This window comes from Phyllobates terribilis, unplaced genomic scaffold (assembly GCF_046119375.1).
Source record: "Phyllobates terribilis strain yellow unplaced genomic scaffold, ASM4611937v1 Scaffold_5__5_contigs__length_657084704, whole genome shotgun sequence".
NCBI lineage: Eukaryota > Metazoa > Chordata > Amphibia > Anura > Dendrobatidae > Phyllobates > Phyllobates terribilis.
This window is the reverse complement of record NW_027362765.1, coordinates 601,451,811-601,477,305: the sequence shown is the minus strand read 5'-3', so window position 1 is coordinate 601,477,305 and position 25,495 is coordinate 601,451,811. Positions and strand designations below refer to the sequence as shown.

Here is a 25,495-nt window from a genome sequence, read left to right as displayed (position 1 = left end):
GTCACGTGCCTGAAAATGGCACCAATAACAACGTCAAGTCATCCTGCAAAAAACGAGCCGTCATATGACTGTCTGCCAAAATCTGGAAAAATTATAGCTCTCAAAATATGGCGATGCAAAAACTAGATTTTACAAAAAATGCGTCTTTTAGTGTGTGACAGCTGTCAGTCATAAAAACCCCATATGATTCTGGCATTGCTGTAATCACACCGACCCGAAGAATAAAGTCGTCTAATCACTTATACCGCACAAGGAACGGCGTCAAAAATAAACTCTTGGGTTAGGATTGGGCTAGGGTTAGGGCTGGGTTTGTGGCTAGGGTTGTGCTGGGGCTAGGGTTGTGCTGGGGCTAGGGATGTGCTGGGGCTATGGTTGTGCTAGTGTTAGGGTTGTGCTAGGGTTAGGGCTGGGGTTGGGATTTTTTTCAAAAGTAAGAAAAAAAGATGACGATATGGCGACTAGTGTTGAGAGCAAGTGCTCGCTACTTGAGTTTGCATCGGGTGCTCTGGTATGCATTGAGTATCGTGGGTATTTGAGTGACATGCTCGAGTCTCTGCCCCATATGCTTCGCGGCCAAAAAACTTTACGGGGATTGTCTGCCATGCACGAGCGATCCCCGCATGTTTTTTTTTGGGTGTCTAATAACCGTGAAACATGCGGAGCAGGGACTCGAGCATGTCACTCGAGCACACGCTGTACATGGTGCATACCTGAGTACCCGATGCAAACTCAAGTAGCGAGCACTTGCGCTCAAGAATAATGACAACTTATTCAATATGATGACCTAATGTAAACAAATTCTGTGCCGTACCTCTGGGTTCAAAATGTTCACTATACACCTTAATAAAATCCTTGAGGGGTATAGTTTCCAAAATGGGGACACTTGTGGGGGAGCTCCACTGTTTAGGCACATCACGGGCTCTCCAAACGCGACATGGTGTCCGCTAACAAATTGAATGGAAAATCGGCTCAAATTGTTAGCGGACACCACATTGCGTTTGGAGAGCCCCTCTGTGCCCAAACTTTGGAGCTCCCCCACAAGTGACCCCATTTTGGAAACTAGACCCCCCAAGGCACCTATCTAGATGCATAGTGAGCACTTGGAACCCCAGGTGCTTCACAAATTGATTCATAAAAATGAAAAAGTGTTTTTGTTTTTTTTTCACTTTTTCATTATTACGAATCAATTTGTGAAGCACCTGGGGGTTCCAAGTGCTCACTATGCATCTAGAAAGGTGCCTTGGGGGGGGTCTAGTTTCCAAAATGGGGTCACTTGTGGGGGAGCTCCAAAGTTTGGGCACAGAGGGGCTCTCCAAACTCAATGTGGTGTCCGCTAACAATTTGAGCCGATTTTCCATTCAATTTGTTAGCGGATACCATGTTGCATTTAGAGAGTCCCTGTGTGCCCAAACATTGGAGCTCCCCCACAAGTGACCCCATTTTGGAAACTAGACCCCCCAAGGCACCTATCTAGATGCATAGTGAGCACTTGGAACCCCTAGGTGCTTCACAAATTGATTCGTAAAAATGAAAAAGTGTTTTTTTTTTCACTTTTTCATTTTTACGAATCAATTTGTGAAGCACCTGGGGGTTCCAAGTGCTCACTATGCATCTATAAAGGTGCCTTGGGGGTTCTAGCTTCCAAAATGGGGTCACTTGTGGGGGAGCTCCAAAGTTTGGGCACACAGGGGCTCTCCAAACACAACATGGCGTCCGCTAATTATTCAAGCAAATTTTACAATCAAAAAGTCAAATGGCGCTCCTTCCCTTCCGAGCCCTGCCGTGCGCCCAAACAGTGTTTCTTCCCCAAATATTGGGTATCTGCGTGCCCAGGGGAAATTGCACAACAAATTTTGGGGTCCACTTTTTCTTGTTACCCCTGTGAAAATAAAAAAAATTGGGTCTAAAGTAAAATTTTTGTGAAAAAAGTTAAATGTTCATTTTTTTCTTCCACATTCAAAAAATTCCTGTGAAGCACCTGAAGGGTTAATAAAGTTCTTGAATGTGGTTTTGAGCACCTTGAGGGGTGCAGTTTTTAGAATGGTGTCACTTTTGGGTATTTTCTGTCATAAAGACCTCTCCAAGTGACTTCAAATGTGATGTGGTCCCTAAAAAAATGGTTTTATAAATTTTGTTGGAAAAATGAGAAATCGCTGGTCAACTTTTAACCCTTATAGCTCCCTAACAAAAAAAAATTTTGGTTCCAAAATTGTGCTGATGTAAAGTAGACATGTGGGAAATGTTATTTATTAACTCTTTTGTGTGACATATCGCTCTGATTTCAGGGCTTAAAAATTCAAATTTTGAAAATTGCAAAATTTTCAAAATTTTCGCCAAATTTCCGTTTTTTTCACAAATAAACGCAAGTGATATCAAAGAAATTTTTCCACAATCATGAAGTACAATATGTCACGGAAAAACAATCTCAAAATCAGGGGGATCCGTTGAAGCGTTCCAGAGTAATTACCTCATAAAGTGACAGTGGTCAGAATTGTAAAAATTGGCCCGGTCATTAACGTGCAAACCACCCGCGGGGATTAAGGGGTTAAATAAAGCTCCTTTGTTTTTGAAACTTCCTGGTATTTATCTTTGATAAAACTTTATTATGATTATGATTTTACAATCACGTATGTATTACATGTGTTTTCAGTGCATTTCCAGGTATGCATTTTTTTCTGGCAGATTTTATGCATCTAATGCAATTCTATAGGAAAAAAATCTGCACAACTCAACGCACCCACAGGAGAAAATGACATGCTGTGGATTTCATACATGCACCACAGCTCAGTTTATGCTACGTGGGGAAAAAAAAAAGCACAGTGGGCATGAGATTTCCATAAATCACTTCCACTCTGTTGGAACTTTAAGATGTTGCGTTTTTTCGGATTTTCAAATACTGGCGTAAAATACTGACCAAATACTGAACGTGTGAAAGTGGCATTAGCACTGAACACATCAGTAGCAGCAAGGTGTTGGTTCTAGGCAACATTTGAGAACGGCTCCTTCAAGCTTAAGGCCACATAACTTGACTGCTCTAATTGTATGACAGTTCGAGGTATATCCTACCTGCGTATGACGAAATAGTACATCATTGGGAAGGGAGGTGTTAGGAAAACCAGCATGAAACGTAAACAGAAATCTTTCGCATCACGTTCATCAAATATGGAAGATTGTTTAAAGGGAATCTGTCAGTAGAATCACCCTTCCTAAGCCGTCATAGGAAGCTGACTAAAATGATACAATTGATATCTGCGATCCGATGTTTGATTCCAGAGAAATCCACGTTATTCTTATATGTAAATGAGCTGTTAAGATCTATGGATCGATCATAGATCTCCCTGAGAATCTGCCTTCAGTAATTATTATAAATGAAAGAGGGCATTACCAGTGTGAGACATGTAGATCAGCAGAGAAGACTGTCAGTCACTATATGACTCACAATAGTAATACGTTTCTCTGGAGGCAGATTCTCAGGGAGATCTATGACCGGTCCATAGATTTTACCAGCTCATTTACATATAAGAAAAACGTGGAATTCTCTGGACTAAAATATCTGCAGAACTAGGCTGTCAGGACTTACGTGCGACAAGACCCAGAGACCAGAGTCATTTAAAACATTATTTCAACCTATATAAAAAATTACCTTCTCATAGAGGAGGAATATTGGTGCTGGAGATGCAAAGCACTGTCCCTTTGCTTTAGCAGCCCCTCCAGTTGCTTCTGAAGGCTTCTCTTTTCTTCCTCACTCTGCTCCAAGCGCCCTAAATCCACATTGTGACTAGACACTTTGTCGTTGTACTGCCTACGTAAGGAATCATATTCCTTCTTCACAATTTCCAGCTTGTCTAGAGCAGTGTCGTACAACTTGTTAATTAGCTCTGAAGAACCATTCTGTTTTACAACCTACAAAGTATAGAAAAACATCAGTATGAGAACAGAGACTAGAGCAATAATCATTAATATATGGTAAATTACAATCTTTTTAAAGCTTGACACATTTCTCCTAAAAAAATATTAACTAGCACTATGACTAACAATCCAATGTTTCTATTCCAGCCCTCTTTAAATGGAGAAAACAAATATCCTCTTGTTACATAAATTTATAAAAATAGGATTCAATATTTCTACACTTTCATATTAGTAATATCAGCATCAGAAAGCCTGCAAATTAATTCTAGTACGCAACTGTAGAAATTGAGGAAAGCACTTTAATCAGATGAAAAAGATTTATAAACAAGTCCAGTCGATATCCAATTCTCACCTCTATATAAAGTCAGGGCTGGCGGTTATTTAAAGGGGTTGTACAGGCAAAATAAACAAACTCTAGGATTGACATTTAGTTCGTTCCCCCTTTTCCATCATAGGGCCTGATACCTTGATTACTGACGAATGTAACAAACATTTATAGATCTATATGCTGCCATATTTCATGGCACCATGATTATTACCATTATCACAGTTTTATGCTGAAGAATAGTTTGACGTATTGGTTCTATAAATATTATATTATATACACACACACACACACACACACACAAACACACACACACAGGGTGGTCCAAAAGTAGGTGGCCAGAAACTAATAACATTTATTTTGATTTATATATAAAATTATATTTACTAGCACAAGCATAACATTGACAATTAAATTTTATTCTGAACAATAATACAAAAGCCCTTAAATTTTATCAACGCAGGTGCTCATACTGCCTCTTACGCTTCGATAAACTTTTTTGCACAAGTCTTTTTGGGTATTAATTTCTTGAAATGCATCTCTTATGTAATTTTTCAAATCACTGACACTTTTTGGTTTTCGACTATAAACTTTGTCCTGGAGTACTCCCCAAAAGAAAAAATCCATTGGGGTCAAGTCTAGTGAACGTGCCGGCCAATCAAGTGGGCCGCTTCGGCCAATCCATTTATTAGGAAATGTGTCATGAAGATACTCGCGGACTACTCTTGAATAATGTGGAGGGGCCCCATCTTGTTGGAAATAAAGGTCATTTGAATTAGGCTGTTGCTGTAACTGGGGAACAACTTGATTCATTAGAATTTCGAGATACTTATCTCCTGTGACTGTTCCATCAAAAAATATTGGTCCTAAAACACCAAAACTTGAAATACCACCCCAAACATTGACACCAGGCTCATTTAGTTGTTGCTCTAATGTTAAATGCATGTTCTCATTATACCAGTAAATACAATTATGTCTGGTAATATGGCCGGATAATTTGAAAGAAGCTTCATCACTCCACATAATGTTATCTAAAATTACTGGATTTTCTTCAATTTCGTTAAGCATAATCTCACTAAATTGCAGCCTCCTGTCTGGATCATCCTCCAATAAACCATGAATTAGACGTGGACGATAAGCTTTCCACCCAATAGATTTCAGGATTCGCATAATAGAAGCTCGTGAAATTCCCAATTCCAAAGAGGCTCTTCTGGTGGACTTTTTTGGACTCTGAACAAATGTTTCAGCAACAAGTTGTTTATTATCTTCTGTACAGACTGTTTTGGGTCGGCCAGTTTTTGGAGCATTAAGGATGGAGCCAGTGGCATTGAATTTGTCGCGAATGAGGTAAATGGTAAATCCATTTTCTTTGATCTGTATTTAAATTATTTGCCATTATGTGTTATCTGAATTATCTGAAAAGAAAACAGATTTGGGGGAGATCTATCTGTGAAAACTAGATCTGTGAAACTGGCTCAGTAGCCCTTAGCAACCAATCAGATTCCACCTTTCATTTTCCAAAGAGTCTGTGAGGAATGAAAAGTGGAATCTGATTGGTTGCTAAGGGCAACTGAGCCAGTTTCACTTTACACCATGTTTGATAAATCTCCCCCTTCATAACCTTATTACACTTTCTGTCCACCTACTTTTGGACCACCCTGTACACATATATATATATATATATATACACATACACACGCACACAGATATATATATATATATATATATATACATACATACATACATACACTACCGTTCAAAAGTTTGGGGTCACCCAGACAATTTTGTGTTTTCCATGAAAACTCATACTTTTATTTATCAAATGAGCTGCAAAATGAATAGAAAATATAGTCCAGAGATTGACAAGGTTAGAAATAATGATTTTTATTAGAAAGAATAATTTTGTCCTTCAAACTTTGCTTTCGTCACAGAATGCTCCCTTTGCAGCAATTACAGCATTGCAGACCTTTGGCATTCTAGCTGTTAATTTGCTGAGGTAATCTTGAGAAATTTCCCCCCATGCTTCCTGAAGCCCCTCCCACAAGTTGGATTGGCTTGATGGGCACTTTTTGCGCACCATAAGGTCCAGCTGCTCCCACAACAGCTCAATGGGGCCGAGAACTGGTGACTGCGCTGGCCACTCCATTACAGATAGCATACCAGCTGCCTGCTTCTTCCCTAAATAGTTCATGCATAATTTGGAGGTGTGCTTTGGGTCATTGTCCTGTTGTAGGATGAAATTGGCTCCAATCAAGCACTGTTCACAGGGTATGGCATGGCGTTGCAAAATGGAGTGATAGCCTTCCTTATTCAAAATCCCATTTACCTTGTACAAATCTCCCACTTTACCAGCACCAAAGCAACCCCAGACCATCACATTACCTCCACCATGCTTGACAGATGGCGTCAGGCACTCTTCCAGCATCTTTTCAGTTGTGATCCAAACACCTCAAACTTTGATTCGTCTGTCCATAAAACTTTTTTCCAATCTTCCTCTGTCCAATGTCTGTGTTCTTTTGCCCATATTAATCTTTTCCTTTTATTAGCCAGTCTCAGATATGGCTTTTTCTTTGCTACTTTGACCTGAAGTCCAGCATCCCGGAGTCACCTCTACACTGTAGACGTTGACACTGGCGTTTTGTACTATTTAATGAAGCTGCCAATTAAGGAGCTGTGAGGCGTCAATTTCTCAAACTAGAGACTCTAATGTACTTGTCTTGTTGCTCAGTTGTGCAGCGGGGCCTCCCACTTGTCTTTCTACTCTGGTTAGAGCCCGTTTGTGCTCTCCTCTGAAGGGAGTAGTACACACCGTTGAAGGAAATCTTCAGTTTCTTGGCAATTTCTTGCATGGAAGAGCCTTTGTTTCTAAGAACAAGAATATACTGTCGAGTTTCACATGAAAGTTCTCTTTTTCTGGCCATTTTGAGAGTTTCATAGAACAAACAAATGTAATGCTCCAGATTCTCAACTAGCTCAAAGGAAGGTCAATTATATAGCTTCTCAAATCAGCCAAACCATTTTCAGCTGGGGTAACATACTTGTGCAAGGGTTTTCTAAACATCCATTAGCCTTCTTATACAGTTAGCAAACACAATGTACCATTAAAATATTGGAGTGGTAGTTGCTGGAAATGGGCCTCTATACACCATGTAGATATTGCAATAAAAATAAGACGTTTGCAGCTAGAATAGTCATTTACCACATTAACAATGTATAGAGTGTATTTCTGATTCATTTAATGCTAGCTTCATTGAAAAAAAATGAGCTTTTCTTTCAAACATAGTGACATTTCTAAATGACCCCAAACTTTTGAACGGTAGTGTGTGGGTGATTATATATATATATATTTATTTATTTTAATATATAGGTGACTGGCAGTTTAGATCCGTATGTGGGTCACATTTATAATGTTCATGTATGTGGCTTTATCACTGGTCATTCATTCAATCATTCATTCTTATTTCGTTATGTACTTTGCTTGCCTTCTCCATCACATAGCTTTTTCCGTATGGCAACCATGTAATGCTGTATTTATCTTTACATAGTTATTTATTCTATTTGCCTTTTTTATTACATAGCTTTTTCATGTGGTCATCATGCAATGCTTCCCGCACTTTGTGAAGTTGATATTCAGTGACCTATCTTATGTTCGTTCTATTTTCTAAGAAGACTTATGCACATCAGAGTATATTTCATCACCAGCCCATGCACGGCTTGGCATTGGCCACTTCGCCCTCATCATGCAATCGACTGTTCGGCGCATGCGTCTGATGCCTTTTCATAATCTATTATGTTTAAATTATGCATGTGCAACTTATTTATGGGTATAAACCACTATACCTACATGTACTAGTTGCGTACTTCGCACATGCGCCAGACGCCTTCCTTTCGCCATGTCATTTGCTTAATGGATTATTCATGATAACGATCACTTACGATATATCTTGCACATGAGAGATTTTTATCTATCTGCATATACCACTGCCTCTTAATATATTTTTTACGCTTTTTTTTTTTTGTCAAAAACGGTGTTTACTAAGTACCAAATGTTACTTATATGCACTATTGCTTTTACTAATTTACTTACAGCAGGGTATTTGTTTATTTGGTTTCGGTCTTCATTTTTGGCTGTTTGATGGCCAGTGTGAACATGCTCCTATTTTGCATAATCACCAATTTGTACTCTAGTTCATTTTTTTTGTTTAAGTTTTAGGTTTCTGCATTTAGTGCAGCAAGGGTGTGGCCTCACTTCCTTTGAGCTGGATATTACACTTAAAAAGCTCCCCACTTGTGTCCATGTGTCCATGTTTGAGAACCAGTCCTACTCAGCCCTTGTTCACACAGGATGTTACTATGATGCAGGGTAAGGTTTTAATATTAGAGGTTAGGACCATCACAAAATTGGGTACACCATGACGTCGGTGGGATGGCTTTTACTTTTTTCTTTAAATCAAAAACGGTGCACTCTGCAAGTAACAACGTATTTGTCAGTATTGACTATTGGGGAAGCCAGTGAGTAAGGGAGCCAGCGGCAGGTTCTGTGTCACTATAATAAGGTGTTTATGCACACATATCTAAGGGGTAACATTTCTCCTTGCAGAGAGCGACATGTTAAGCATGTCACGGTGAGGAGACTTTTAAAGCCGCAATGCTCCTCTGGGAAATATGCAAACTGTCTCTTCGGAGAGGTAGAGGACCAGAACGCTAGTGCCAACTACAGGAAGTAGTAATCCTAAAAGTCAATAGTGACCCTTTAATGAGCCTTGTCACATGGCTTAGGATATAAGCCAGAAACTTAATTTGCAGACCCTGTGTTTCGGGGTACTGCCCTTCATCAGTGCAAAGTGTGAGCTCTGGTTTGGCTGGGTGAGAGGCGTCAGACCGCTATCTACGGGGTAACATTTCTCCTTGTTAAGCATGTCAAGGTGAGAAGACTTTTAAAGCCACAATGCTCCTCTGGGAAATATGCAAATTTGCACACATACACACAGAACTAGGAGAATGACTGGTGTTTGTATTGTAAATGAATACACATGAAGGTTACCAGTTGCTGCTGCCGGCGCAGCTCAGAGATCTCCTTCTGATCAGCCTCGTGCATTCTCTTTAGATCCTGGCAGGACTGCTGCAGATGGGTGAACTCACGCTGTAGTTGGGCATATTTTCTGCGCAGACTCTCACCATCTTCTTGTAGTTGTGTTTGTTCACTTAAAACGCGGCTGTGCAGAGTACTACAAGGAACAACAAATGTTGGGAAATTAATGTCAAAATGTTCAAATAAAGGATATTTACTAAAAGGAAAGAACTAAAGGATATTATCTAGAAGATAAACTCTGGGAACCATGTTTGGCAATCTTTTATGCCTGACTAATACATGTGTATTCTCCTAAAATAGATTTCTCCCCAGAATTATAGATCGGCTGTTTAAATGGCAGGGTCTGCAAGCTCCTGCTGGAAGAGATGGATCTGGATGCTGTCAGAGTGAACAGGGCAAGGAGCCAAAACCCAGTTACCAGGGCCAACTTTCTAGTCACTGTAGCGACCAGTTGAACAGAGGTTTACTAACAAGAGATCAGACATTGGCTTACAGGATGGACATGTAAAGGTGGCAATAAACAAACAGGATTCTCTCTCTCTGGAGGATACTTATCATTCATACATTTATCACTAAGAATTGCCTTAAAGGGAACCGGTCATGACACTGACAGTTCACTCAGCAGAGATGCACTGCAATCAGTGTCGGGCTGTGCTTACCGCTGCTGCTCAGCATATACTGAGTGGTGACTGAAGCCACTACAGGTACGCCTGTATGACTGAAAGCCTACGGCTCTCATCTCTTTTCTTCCCCACAAACAGACACAAGTGGTCTGTTTGTGGGAAAGTAGCCAGCGTATAATTCGGACAAGTGCTATGTGATGTTTTATCGGACAGCACTCGGTCCAAAGTCATACTGGAGCATTGCCGACTAGCATTTATTTTCTCATGCCGAGTTGGTATGAGAAAAAAAATTGCTGCATGCTGCGATTGGCAGTGTATGTCGGACGGCACGCACCCATACAAGTCTATGGGTGAGTGCAAAACATTAGACTGCACTCAGATGTCAGCAGAGTGCAGTCCAATATACACAGACTCACAGAATGGAGAAATTAAGTTCTCTATCTTCTCCACACCTGTGATCCGATTCTCGCATGAGAGAATCGGATCACAGTAAAATGATTCTCGTCTCACGTTCGGAGCAGAGTTTGAGCTGGGGGTCATTTGCATATAGTACCGATTCTCTACCATGAGAGAATCATCGGATGCTACTAGTCAGTGTGAGCGAGCCCTTACATTGAGATTGCGACACCAATGTGAGGAATTATGTCATGGAATTATGGAGACACGTTACTGATCTGAAAATGACAAAAAAAAGGAAACTAAATTTTCAGAACATCTCAATTTATTCAGTATGGAGTATAAGCTCCATGTGCAGAAATCCCCGAACTTACAGAATTGTCTGCTATCACTGAGGTAATTAATGGTTGTCTAAGCAACGTTCTGCCACGCTGAATGCACTTGGGCAAATCATCAAGATCCGCTGCTGGCAGATCCCTTTGCAACAGCCGACCAGTAATGTCCCAGATGTGCTCAATGAGAAGTACAGAGATGCTGCAAACCATGATCACATGTTTAGGACAACGGAGGTTGGTCATAGAAGCCTAAAGAACATGCAGCCTGGTGTTGACATGTTAGATAACAGCTCCTCGGACACTTTGGAGAAATGACTGTACCACTGGTTCCACAATCGATCCATTCTGTACTGAAAGTGAAATTTAAAGTCATGTGCCAAGTCTAAGGCATGAAACCACGTCTACGCAAACCATTACAACATTGGGCTCCATAATTTAATAAAAAAGCTAAGCTTCGCGCCCCCTGGACGCCAAGAAATGCCCGCCTACTAGCCCTATTTCCATAATCACCCCATCTCCCCTGCACGTCTCAGGGCCCTGTGACGTGCAGTTCCCGGCCAGATCCCGCACCTGCGCTGTTTCCTCTGTATGGACGGCGCTCTTCTTCCTGCCATCTGTGTAGTGTTGTGCCACAGGCAACTTGTGCGCAGGCGCCGATGAGTGACTCTGCCTTCCCAGCGCTTGCGCACAAGATCCCTGCTGCACAACACTACACAGACGGCAAGAAGAAGAGCGCCGTCCATACAGAGGAAACAGCGCAGGCGCAGGATCCGGCCAGGAACTGCACGTCACAGGGCCCTGTGACATGCAGCAGAGGTGGGGTGAGTATGGAACTAGGGCTAGTAGGCGGGGATTTCTTGGCATCCGGGGGACGCGAAGCTTAGCATTTTTATTAAATTATTTCTGCTATTAAATAGATACCAGATGGCTAATATGGGCCATACAGGTAAGTATAGATTCACATTTCTATCACCTGTATGCCCATATTAGCAGTCTGAAAAGTCCCAGGGGTGTGACAGATTCCCTTTAAACAACACAGATTTTTAATTTGAGTTTTCCATGTAAAAATAATCCAACACCTTGGCTGTCAGCGCTGTCACAATGTTAACCACATACTTACTGGTAGAAGTCTGCTTCCTTTGCAGCCTCCTCACACTTTTTAAGTGCTTTGGAGTGCTGGCTCTGTAATGCCTCCAGTTCTGACATAGCTTTCATACACTGCACCTTTAATCGTTCATAGTCCGGTGTGAGTTTGGGGCTGGGTCTGTGTAAAAATTAGAACAAAGACATTTTTGATGCATTCAACATTAGTGTTTCACATGTATAAAATATTAAGAATAAAAAAAGCAAGCTGTGTTACAACACTTATAAGATCAACATTGCAATAAATAAATGATGGCTAGGCGATCTTCTCTATTGTTACCTGCAGTCATCAAACGTTGAGCCAGGAGAGGACAAAGCCAGTCGTTTCCGAAGCTCATCTCTTTCACGTGTCACTTGCCTCAACTGTGACAGTATGGTGTCCAACTTCTCACTCATAAGGCGGCCATCAGTGGTAGATAAGGGAGGCGAGGAAGCCTTATTAGTCGTACCTATAAAAACGTATTAAAGAAAAGCATTTAAATCTATCACTAACCATAACAAGGAAATACTTGGATATATTAGTTGCATAAGGTGAGAGATTAAGGTAGCCGTCAATGGTCAGATATTTTTTGTGTGCCAATTACATTTTGAAAGGAAGATAGAATTGAAAAACCTTTACTGGGAGGTCTTCTATTTTATTCACAGACAAGAAAAAGATAACACACATAGCAACATTGCTACCTGAAGAGAAATACGTTCTTGCTTAAGGTTCGTTACAGAGGTTGTGCTGTGTGTCTATTACACTTGCTATACTTTTATTTCCAAATGTCTACAAATGACCTGGTAACACTTTCTATTCTTGAATACGTAAAAAGAAAAGCATATTATTACGTTTTATAATATCAGTATATTTTGCAACAATTAGGCTGCGAAGGTCTTGAGACAGCTCACTGGTTTTACCCATCAAGAGATGTTTCTTGTGCAGCATCTTGGTAATGAGACACCTTTTTATAGGCCGTCCGTTGAACCAGCTGACATTATTTTTCACTAAGTGGTAGGATTGCTGTCTAATTACCGATACACTGCAGCTGGTGTCATGACTTCCCATGGCATTTTGAACTTCTTTTTTTTTCATGTGTTCAATACTTCTTCCCTGTGTCATTTCTCATTATAACATATAACTTAATTTCTAGACATCTATGGTTTGATTTCTTTGCCTGTGTGGAATGGATGGGTTGTTGCAGACATCTGGTGAGAATTTCATGTCAAAAGCATCTTTAGAAATATATTTACCTAGAAAATTGGTGATGTGTTCAATACTTATTTCACCAGCTGTATAGTGGAAAATCGTCTTAATATTGGCCAATATTTGGAATGCAACAATGATGCTTCATGCAAGTACGGAGTAGTTTATTTTTGATGTAAAAGACCATTACATCTAGGTAGATCACATGAAAAAATGGCCAGCCCTCAACCAATGTTATTCAAGTAGGCAGTGCAGTGTTTTTTTACTGACCAAATCTGTCTGCATGTGAAGAAAAAAAAAAAATTGCAGCATGCACTCGTTTCTTCCATATGTCGGGTCAGACTTTCCCTCTTCAAATCTATCAGTGTGCAGAAAAAAGCGGATTCCATACAGGACATCAATATAGCACGTAGATTTTTATGCATACATTGCAATTATGCAACATCAGTGGCTGTAAATAGTCTTGTAAATTATTAATAAATGCTGCTAAAAAAATAACGGTTTGTAAATGGACTGCATAGGGTGACAAATAAGAAAAAATATCATCCGCATTTTCTGAATGAAACTGACAATTTTTTATACTGTCATCCTGCCTCAGCTGGAAAGTTGTTGTTTGCTTTTTTTAACAGGATTGGCCTATAATATCATGTATATGGCGGTCTCATGACTGTACACAGACAGCTGGGCTCGTCTCCCATGTTAAGAAAGACACTACAAGGTCAGCTAAAATGTGCCAGTACTAACAGTGTCTGTAAGAGAATTTACACAAAAAAACCTACCAATTATGAAGCATTGTGCTTTGCTTTTTATATTTGTCATCACTTTTCAAAAATAGAAGGCTGAAACTAGAAGAAAGCCATGCCTCAAAAGAAAATGTTTTTCTTTCTATGTTACATACCTGTTTTTCAAAGAGCACCTATCAGCAGGATTGTGTTCAGTAAACTACATACACTGTCAGGTGGGCGACATGACACTGATTAAAATGATACCTTGGTTGATGAAATCCGTTCTGTGGTTCTTGTGTAATCTTTACTTACAGATATTGATATGCCCGTGCTTCGGGGCGGCGCTCTATCTGGTGCTCTGCTTACATATTCATCTGTATGCTCTTATGACAGCTCACTGTGCCTTCACTGACCTGCCTCCTATTTTACCTAGCCCTGCACTACTAGATGTATTATGTAAAATAGGAGGCAGGTCAGTGAAGGCACAGTGAGCTGTCATAAGAGAATACAGATGGAGCGCCCCCCACAGGCCGCCCCGGAGCAAGAGCATATCATTATCTCCAAACTGAAAGTAAAGATTGTAAAGATTACACAAGAACCACAGGACATAATTCATCAACCAAGGTATCATTTTAATCAGTGTAATGTTGCCCACCTGACAGTGTATGTGGTTTACTGAGCACAATCCTGCTGACAGGTGCACTTTAAGCTAAATTACTTGTAAAAAAAAAAAATGTGTACAAAAATACAACCATGCACTGTATACAAGCCCTTGTCTGCAAACTGGTTCTTTAATTGGTTCAGATTTTTTTTTGAGCTAAACAACAAACTCATCATCTCCCTGAAATACTGTCGTAAATATCCTACACAACTGAGTAATAAGGAAACGCAACACAACCACTGTATTAGGGCACACCTACACATAGTACTTTGTTCTTCCAACAGGTGAATCAGACATTGCAGGATTAAGTCTTCTATAGCGTTACTACTGACAATAAAGTCACAATTTAAGGACTGAACAGAAAAGGCTCATGCTTATGTAATTAAAAAAAAATGTAACAAGTACCGTAAGCATGGCTGTTTAATATCAGGACAATCAAAGCACAAAGCTTCAATAGATTGAATCTTTCCATAAAAGCCTCATTTATTTGGCTCTGGAACAACATACTGGAACAATACCTTCTCCATAGATCCCATTTATTATACAAACCACATGTTACATATTTTCTGCTGTGGGCTTACCTGTAAAATTCATATGATTATGCAAGTATTATTAGGTCAATAGTTCAGGAGAAGAGTATGTTAAAGTGTACGCTCTACATGAGTGAGTGTATAATATAACATGGCTGGTGACCCCAAAGCAAATGAGGATCAACAACTAAATAAGAGCAGTTTCTGAATTAATTTTAGAGTTTTGATCTTGTGTGTTCATGTGGAAGGCAGGGATAAAGGAAGGTATGCTGTGATGATGCAAAATTACATGGAGGTGCTCCTGCAATAATGATCCATTATATTATTATTACCCCTTTGACAATGTGCAATGTGTCTATTTTTAAAAAATATATTAATATGGGAGTATAAAATGAAAATTGTATTATTTAATTCAGGTTTTCTGCTTGGTATAAGCGTGAAAACTGTTCCAAAACCCTGGTCATGAAAGGGTTAAGCTATTATGCACAGATTCTTTAATCTATCAATAGATTTTCCTATTAAGCTTCTTGGCTCTCAAGTTGCTTTCTATCTCTCAAGCCCTGTATGGCCAAATGTAATTCAAAAAAACAAATAGCTTTATGACAGTTCATGAAAAGAGGCATATAAAAATAATATTAAAGGTTTAAAACAAAATAAAAGCACAAAAAACTGTTCTTTTTATATCAGAATTATTCTCATAGTAGCTATTTAATCGCTTGAGGTTATAGGCCCAAAGGCTGGGCTGGAAATAATCAGAAATACTGATAAATTGTCTTTTTGACAACATTATTAGCTAACAGAAATGAATGTTGTGAGAAGTTAGCAGTAGTTCAGCTCAGACTAGAAGCTTTTTCCAGTTTCCTCTGGTATGAACCATGTCGGTCCAATGAGGCTCTGGGCTCTACACATCCCTAGACTTACAGAAGGTGCAGAGGCGGCACAGTACTCTGGGATGTGATTGCCAGCTTGTAAGCATTTTAGCACAAATTCCACCATAATCCAACAGGAGGTACACACTACATCTATACAGTCAGAAATTGTTTTGTTTTTTGTTTGTTTGTTTTTTAATCTTATGCTATCATTATATTTAGAAATAAACAACAAAATAATCCAAAATAAAGTGAACGTATAAAAACTGTCTTACCAACACTACTGAGAGAGCCACTGCTTTCTGAGTCTGAAGGCATGGTGGTGAGGACACTGTATGTGGAGCCTGTTACAAAGCATAAGAAATACCCATTAGTGAGGAAGAGTCAGGCATTACTGCTATTAGGCAATTGCCTATATAAATCAGAAGTAAAAATGGCATTTAATAGCCGGAATAGGTTTTGGTTTGGAAGCCAAGCCACCGCTTTGAGCAAAAACTAAAAGAGGTGGCAGAGAGGACATGACCATGTATTGAAATGGTTGTCGACTGATTTGAATCGGTGTCGTTTATGATAACATTTTCTATAGGGGCAGGAGTGGTATGTTTTAATATGCTTTAAAGCCCGTTACCTCTCTCCCCTAAAGTCATCTTAATTTGTCAAGATTAAAATTCTATTTTATTACATCCTGTGTCTTGAGATAACGTTTCCCCTACTCATCAGTTTTTTTTCTACAAATTCTATCCGTGTTTTTCAGAGAGAAAACTCACACCCATTATAGTCTGTGAGGTAGTTCACATGTCCATTTTTTTCTACAGATCGAGTAGTCAGCATAGAAGCACAGAGACTTGTCCGCTATTGATCAGAGTGTCAAATAAAAAACTTGACAATGCAATGCATTTTTCACAGACTAATAGGAGAAGCTGGAGAAAACTCCATCAGTGTTTTTTATCCAAGATATCAGAGAAAAACTGATGAATCTGAATCAGCTCTGATGGTAAAAACTGACACACTGTCTTAATTTTGATGATACTGATCAAAACCACTGATGAAACTCAGACCGTGTTTTGTTTACGAGAAAAATCACTAACGTGAAGGGGCCTAGGCTCAGAAGATTTGCAGCTTTTCCATAGGTCTCTGGAAGCAAACTAAGCAGCTCCATAGGAGACCCCCCCAGCCGCTGCGTGCATCAAGGACCTCTCTTCGGAGCAGGACAAATGAATGTGTGAATCTAGCCTAAAGCCCCCATCTCACAAAGCGAGATCGCTGCTGTGTCACGGTTTTGGTGACGCAACAGCGACCTCACCAGCGATGTCGCTATATGTGACACTATATGTGACACTTTGCAGCGATCAGGCCCCTGCTGTGAGGTCGCTGATCGCTGCAAAGTGTCCTGGACCATTTTTTGGTCGTTGCCCTCCCGCTGGTCAGCACACATCGCTGTGTGTGACCAGCAGGAGCAGCGATCAGGCTGGTAACCATGAGAAACATCGGGTTACTAGGGGCACACGCACATTTAGTAACCCGCTGTTTATCATGGTTACGAGCCTGCTAAAGTGAGCGGTAACCTCCCGCTCACCGTAGCAGAGTGGTAACCATGATAAACAACGGGTTACTAGGTGCGCGTGTGCCCCTAGTAACCCGATGTTTATCATGGTTACCAGCCTGCTCCTGCTTCAGCAGGCTGGTAACCAGGAGCAGGACATCGTGGAAAGATTCTTTCCACGATGTCGCTGCTTACCTGATCATTGGTCAGCCTGCCTGTTTGACAGCTCACCAGCGACCACATAGCGACGCAGCAACGATCCCTAACAGGTCGTATCGTTGTCGGGATCGTTGCAGCGTCGCTAAGTGTGACGCTAAGTGTGTCGCTAAGGTTTTCATTATTCAAATCTGTCTTCAAAACCTGATAACTGGATTTCAGTGGGTAACCATGCATGTACTAATTCTCTAGCAGATGCAAGTTGAACTCTTAGAAACTTTTGTAATAAATGTCAATATGTGAATTTTCTCTCACTGTCCCATTCTATAACTCCAGAGTTACGGAAACTGCTAAAGCTGGCTGAGACGGGAATAGCTCTTTAAATGACAACTCATCATAGACAAGGACATCATGGATTAACTGATTAACAAGCAACGTTTTAAACCCATAGTGACCAGGCAAAATGTCTCAAATCTGATGTGTAATTTTATGAGGCAATAACTCTGAAAGGTGTGAACATATCCCAGTGATTCTGAGACTGCTTTTTTTGTGACATGTTCTACTTAATGTTAATCATAAATTTAGGTTGCTATGTTTTTCATTTATTTATGAAACTATCAGAAATTTCACAAAAAAAAATAAAAAAAAATTGCAATTTTCAAACTTTGAATAAATTATCTATTTACTCCAGATAGTTACCACACAAAATAGTTAATAAATAATATTTCCCTCATGTCTACTTTACATCAACATCACTTTATACCTGACTCACGTACTATAGGAATAGTCTTGAGATATTCAATGACTATTGAGAGCTTTCAAGATGTAATCTGTGACCTTTGCAAAGCTCATGGTGCAGGGAGGGAGAGGAGGCGAGCTGTGCCTATCACCTACTGTGAATGGTAATGTCACAGGTGTGTCAGGTGTGACGGACAGTCACTCTGGATTCGGCTGTAGAAGGTCACTGCGCTTGACATTGCAGATGCCTTCTTCATCCTCTCATCTCTGTGGTGTAGTTATATCCTTCTTCCTTTAGGACCCAGTCGCAACCTCCACCTTCTGTTGCTGATTAACACACCCTTGCTTGGAAGTTAAAACCTCTCACTTTCTCCAGAGAGTTGCCGGTGATAGTTCTATGTACCTCTGTGTAAGCTTGGAGCACTAGCAGTTGGCTAGTTTCTTCTTTGAAGCCCTTGAAGGACAGTTGCGTTATCGCTCTGGTGTCTGCTCAAAATAAGTATATCCTTTGTTTGTTTACCTTGTTGTCTTTAGTTTGTAGTGGGGTCTGACTAGTGCTCACACCGTCCCCTCCCTATCTAGGGCCAAGCTCAAGGGACGTTCAGAGATTAGGTTCCTGCTCAGTCACAGGTGTGGAACCTATATAGGGACGATAGGAAGATCTAATATCACCCTGCCTACCCTAGAGATCTCCACTCCCCCTTTCCCTAGTTGTTGGGCTCCCTTGCCCTCTTCCTGTCATTGAGCACTTAGTCTTTCCCTCACCTTGCGTGACAGGTAATGAATGTAACGCTGCTTGTGATGTTACTAAGATGACTTCTGAACACTAATCTCTCCAGAACTAGAAACTTCAGCTTATTAGGCTTCTTTTTAAACCAGTTCCCAACCTCCCACTGTAGATAAATGTCAGCGCTTGCTGGGCTATGTGAAGCGCCAATGTTAATCTCGGAGTGCTTGTAAGTCTCGAAGAGCTCAGGACCTCCAGGATCCTGCAAGCACTGCGATTCCGGTGCAGAGCGATAGCGCTGAGAGGTGACCTGATTGTCTCAGGTCCCAATGATGTTAACTCTTTGCTATCTTACAGAGGCTGCGATCAATAGCTATTGCGCATTTAGAAGATAGTGAGAGCGCTCCCTCTGTTACCTTCCAGCGCCCCCGTGACGTGATCATGGGGGAGCCAAGGGTTGTGATGGCAGCCGGAGGTCACATGATTACCTTCGAGACTGCCAGCAGTGGTAGCCTGTTAAGACTCAGCCAAGCTATCTGACAGTGTAACGCTGACAGGTCTCATGCATTGCAAAAATAAATAAAAAAAGCTGAAGTCCCATATAGGGACTAAGTAAAAAAGTAAAAAAAAATACATATTAAAAAAAAATAAAATCACAAAATAAATAGAAAAATCAATAAATACGTATACCGTATTTTTCAGATTATAAGACGCACTTTTTTCCCCCCAAATTTGGGAGGAAAAGGGTGGTGCGTCTTATAATGCGAATCTAAGGTATTTTACCTGGGGGGGGGGGGGGGTGTCGGGTCAAGCTGTGCTTCGGCAACATGGCTGCCGGAGCATTTGCAGATTGAGATCTCAGGAGACGAGATCTCAGGAGGCTTTGGCCATTTTGCCGAAGCACAGCGCAGGGCTATGTACGGGATAGGGACAGACATTTATAGGACATTTCATAACTTTCCCAAAATCCTTATGAAAAAATATTCTCCACAAACTGCATTGAATTACTGTACGCAATTTATTATATATTTTAGGAGTTGAAGTCGGTCCATTTTATACCGACTTCGATTCCACGACTCCAACTCCATAGCCCTGTGTGGGGCACTATATGATGCCGTTATACTGTGGGGCACTATATGACACCATTATACTGTGGGGCATTTTATGACTCCATTATACTGTGGGGCACTTTATGACACCATTAAACTGTAGGTCACTATATGGAGCTGCCATTATACTGTGGGACACTATATGACGCAACTATACTGTGGTGCACTACATGACGCCACTATACTGTGGGGCACTATATAGGGCATTTATACTGTGGAGCACTATATGACACCATTATACTGTGGAGCACTATATGATGCCATTATACTGTGGAGCACTATATGGGGTATTTATACTGTGGGACACTATATGACACCATTATACTGTGGAGCACTATATGATGCCATTATACAGAGGGCTCAAGATGAGCGGTGTAGTTACTGACGTCACTGCTCATCACAGCCGCTGGGTCTCATGGAGCTTAGTGGGACCCAGAGTGGCTGCTGCTACAGCCTATGGAACGTTGTTCTTGCCTTTGGACGTGGGATTCGGGATCATTGTGGGAATGCCATGGACTACGTTGAATCTGTATGGGTTTTTTCTTTTTCAAAAATAAATTGAACCAGGTAAAGTGTCGGGGAGTCTTTATTCAAATAAAATTTATTTCTGTGTTGTTTTTTTTTCATTAGTGGGTTAGTAATGGGGGTGTCTGATAGACGCCTCTACAATACTAACCACAGGGCTTGATGTCAGAAGTGATTTTTGATAATTCGTAGCTGTCATCAACCCCAACTATCATTACCCCGATTGCCACCGCACCAGGGCAATCGGGAAGAGACGGGCAAAGTGCCTGATGTGGAGCATCTAATGTGATGTGCCAATTCTGGGGTGGCTGCGGACTGGTATTTTTAGGCTGCAAAGGGCCCAAAAAACAGGAACCTTCCCAGCCTGATAATATAAGCCCGCAAGTGTCTGCTTTACCTTGCCTGGTTACCAAAAATAGTGGGGACCCTATGTCGGGATTTTTTCATTTATTTATTAGGATAAACACCCTTTAGTGCCACATGAAAGGCACGAAAGGGTTCAAGTTTATTATATGTAGGGGCTTGTGAAATGATGTATCTACAGGCCATTTATTCTATTACACCATGTGAGGACCTGGCCACTTACTAAATACTTTTCCAGCACTGAGCACCCATTTTTGTCAATCTTAATTTTGTGTTTTGTTAGAAATTTGCTTGCTGTGTTTTGTTAGTGATTTGTTTGCTCATCAGTTCAACCTCAGGTATCTATTCCCTTCACTGACCATATCTCCGAGACCTTGGACCATTGTTCTCTCAGTCACCACAGGTAGTCTCACATGCAAACCCAGGGGATGGGTTCCACCTGAGAAAATATCTCCACTGAGGCTATGTGCCCACGTAGCAGATTTGATGCAGAGCGTTTTTGCCTCTCTGGCAGAAAAAAACGCATGCAGATTTACATGCGTTTTTTCTGCCAGAGAGAAGCGTTTTTTCAGCGTTTTTACATGCGTTTTTTCAAGCAGTTTTCCAAGCGATTTTGAGCATCACTTGGAAAAGTGCTTGACAAGTTGGTCACACAATATAAATCCATGCAACCGGCATGGATTTATAATGTTTGAACAACTGATGCTTTAAATGCAGCATCTATAGTAAAAAAAAGAGAATTAAAACGTTAAAAATAAAAAAAAACCTGTATACTCACCTCTCCGGTCTCCTCCAGTCTGCTCCCGGCGGAGTCCACTCTCCTCGGCGTCCCGCGGTATACTTGCAGGACCTGCGGTGACGTCATTTAGTCAGCTGACGGTCACGCGACCATCACCTGATCGCCGACGTCAGCGGTCGCGTGACCATCAGGTGACTAAATGACATCACCGCAGGTCCTGAGAGTACACCGCGGGATGCCAAGGAGAGAGAACGTGGCCGGGAGCAGACCGGGGGCCGCCGGAGAGGTGAGTATACAGGGTTTTTTTATTTTTAACTTTATTTCTTTTTTTTCACCGCGTGGTAGCCGGGATGAGAGGAGTTGTAGTCTCCTCTTCATCCCGGGTAACACACGCACCGCGATTACGCTGCAAATTCGCGGCCATTGAATTTAATTGAAACGCAGCAAATACACATATACCTGCGGGTTTGCTGCGTTTCAATGTTCCTCAATGGCCGCGAATTTGCAGCGTAATTGCGGTAGAAATGGTCATGCTGCGTTTTGCAACGCAATGCGAATTTGGCGCGCTAATTAGCGCATCATGTGCACAGCACATCCGTATTCACATTGCTTTGCATGGCAGACGGTTTTACAAGCATTTTCGCAGCCGTAAAAACGTGGGCACTTAACCTAAGGCACAATTAGCAGGGGGAGGGGCGAGCTCTTCTGCCGATTCAGGGGGCTGAACCCTGTGCAGGAGAAAGAGAAGTTTCATTGCTAGTCGGACTGAGAGCTGGGTGGTATCACGGGCTGCGGTCGTGATATCCATCATCCGAAGGAGCATATGCTGTGACTGCCAATATACCGGCGGGAGATACCAAAAGTTGGGGGACAGTGGGTATCACCTGGTACTGGGCAGTGGAACTACTGATCCCAGTTTGGAAACTCGAGGACTAAGAGAATTGCCTGTTGGACATTTGCCTGGAATTGCTGTTCACCATGGTCAGAAGGAATAAAACTAATTGCATTGATAACCCGCCTAGGTGATTATTAAAATCCACAACCACACATCTTTACACACCACTTCTAACCATACAAGTGGACAGAGCAGGGTTACACATCTCTAAGGGAACAGTGGTGTAATGTGTGACACCGCTCAGTCCACTTCTATGGGAGCAGTGGTGTAATGGGTGACCTTGCTCTGTCCACTTCTATGGGAGCAGTAATGTAGAGGACAGAGCGGGGTCACAGATTACACTACTGCTCCCATAGAAGTGCACGGAGCAGGGTCACACATTACATCACTGAGCCCATAGAAGTGGACATAGCAGGGGTCACACATTACACTTCTGCTTCCATAGAAGTGGATGGTGTGGGGGACACACATTACATACATTAGATACTGCATATCTAATCCCATCCTGTGTGATACAATCTGCTGAGCCCAATATCTAATCCCATCATGTGATACAATACACTTAGCCCTGTATCTAATCCCTGTGTTACTCTAAGCGTATATAATCGCGCACGTGATACACTCCACATATCTAACCCCAGCTTATAATACAGCTAGCAGAACTAACAGAATTAGTGCTGCCAGCAGTCCTCTGTGACATATTACTTGTCAGCATCACTGGCGGTCACCAACAAATTGACTCCGCACTGTGATCCTAAACTTCATCCTTTATCTTTTAGAAAACACCCAGAAGGGGAAGGGAGGAGTGACGTCACATACAGGTGCATCTCACTAAGTTAGAATATCAAAAAGTATATTTATTTCAGTTCTTCAATACAAAAAGTAAAACTCATATTATATAGAGTCATTACAAACAGAGTGATCTATTTCAAGTGTTTATTTCTGTTAATGTTGATGATTATGGCTTACAGTCAATGAAAATACAAAAGTCATTATCTCAGTAAATTACAATAATTAACAAAATACACCTGCAAAGGCTTCCTAAGCATTTAAAAAGGTCCCTTAGTCTGTTTCAGTAGGCTCCACAATCATGGGGCAGACTGCTGACTTGATAGATGTCCAGAAGGCAGTCATTGACACACTCCACAATGTCCCAGAGTTCCAATTTTCATTTGGAAATCGAGGTCCCAGAGTCTGGAGGAAGAGTGGAGAGGCCACAATCCAAGCTGCTTGAGGTATAGTGTGAAGTCTCCACAATCTGTGATGGTTTGGGGAGCCATGTCATCTGCTGGTGTAGGTCCACTGTGTTTTATCAAGACCAAAGTCAGCGCAGCCATCTACCAGGAAATTTTAGAGCACTTCATGCTTCCCTCTGCCGACAAGCTTTTTGGAGATGGAAATTTCATTCTCCAGCAGGACTTGGCACCTGTCCACACTGCCAAAAGTACCAATACCTGGTTTACAAACATCAGTATCACTGTGCTTGATTGGCCAGCAGCCTCGCCTGACCTTAACCCCATAGAGAATAAGAGACACCAGACCCAACAATGCAGACGAGCTGAAGGCTGCTATCAAAGCAACCTGGGCTTCCATAACACCTCAGCAGCGTCACAGGCTGATCGCCTCCATGCCACGCCGCATTGATGCAGTAATTGATGCAAAAGGAGCCCCGACCAAGTATTGAGTGCATTTACTGAACATACATTTCAGTAGGCCAACATTTCGGATTTTAAAAACATTTTTCAAGCTGTTGTTATAAAGTATTCTAATTTACTGAGATAATGACTTTTGTGTTTTCATTGGCTGTAAGCCATAATCATCAACATTAACAGAAATAAACACTTGAAATAGATCACTCTATTTGTAATGACTCTATATAATATATGAGTTTCACTTTTTGTATTGAAGAACTGAAATAAATTAACTATTTGATGATATTCTAATTTAGTGAGATGCACCTGTACATGTGACCAGATTCGGCCCCAATTTACTGCAGTCGTAATGTAAGCTAGTTGTACACTAGGTTTTCATAGCAAATTTCAGCAGCTGCTCCCCCTAGTGTTTAAAAGTGGAAATACCAAACCTTTTAAAATTATTTTTCATATTTTACTTTATTCAAAATAAATTATAATATTTAAAAAAAATAATATTTTATATTTTTTCAATTGTTGAGAAAAAAATATTTTTTGATGGCACCTTCCCGTTAAGGACAGAAATGTCCAAGAAGGATGGGAAATTTTGAAAAATTAGATTCTCAAAGCACAAGTGTTAACGATCCCTAAAAGAGCGAAGAATAGGAATCATTTAAGGAAACCAGGATGGATAAACACAGAACTTATAAAAAGGAAGAAACAAATGTCTATCAAATGAATAGAGGGACGCATATCTAAAGAATATAATACTGTCAGCAGAACCTGTAGGGCACGCATCAGATTAGCTAAAGCTGATAATAAATTAAGGCTTTCAAGAGATGTTAAAAGCAATAAGAAAGGATTTTGGGAGTATGTCAAAAGTAAAAGAAACGTCATAGATGCTATAGGATTTTTACAGGATCAAAATGGTAAAGTGGTAAAAAATTATGCTGAGAAGTCCCGAACTTTTAAATTCCTATTTCGCATGTTTTCTCCCAGAATGTAAATGTAAAATAAACTGATCTTCAATCTACTATTAAAAAAATTAAAGAATCCACACTATCTATAACCACAGAGATAGTGAGGGAATACTTTGCTAACATAAATGAATTCAAGTCTCCAGGTCCAGATGAATAACGTCATAGGCTGTGTGCCCACGATGCGTTTTTTGGTGCGGATTTGCATTTCCTATGACATTCTGCAAGTTCTGTGCACATGGTCAGGATTTTTTCTGCGCGGATTTTACTCGCAGAAAAAATACGGACATGACCAATT

General features: G+C 40.9%; 1 protein-coding gene across 4 annotated transcripts in view; it reads right to left on the bottom strand.

Moving 5' to 3' along the window:
• Positions 1–25,495, bottom strand: part of DLG5 (discs large MAGUK scaffold protein 5) — a 291,149-nt gene that overhangs the window by 189,980 nt on the left and 75,674 nt on the right. For 3 of the 4 annotated variants that reach the window (XM_073686034.1, XM_073686036.1, XM_073686037.1), the window contains exons 2-6: positions 16,070–16,138; positions 12,104–12,272; positions 11,801–11,944; positions 9,279–9,462; positions 3,644–3,903 (exon numbers count right to left, since the gene is read on the bottom strand). In XM_073686034.1, the coding sequence (XP_073542135.1) occupies positions 3,644–3,903; positions 9,279–9,462; positions 11,801–11,944; positions 12,104–12,272; positions 16,070–16,138 (826 nt within the window). The remainder of the gene's footprint in view (positions 1–3,643; positions 3,904–9,278; positions 9,463–11,800; positions 11,945–12,103; positions 12,273–16,069; positions 16,139–25,495) is intronic. The other variant, XM_073686035.1, reaches the window with a different exon arrangement.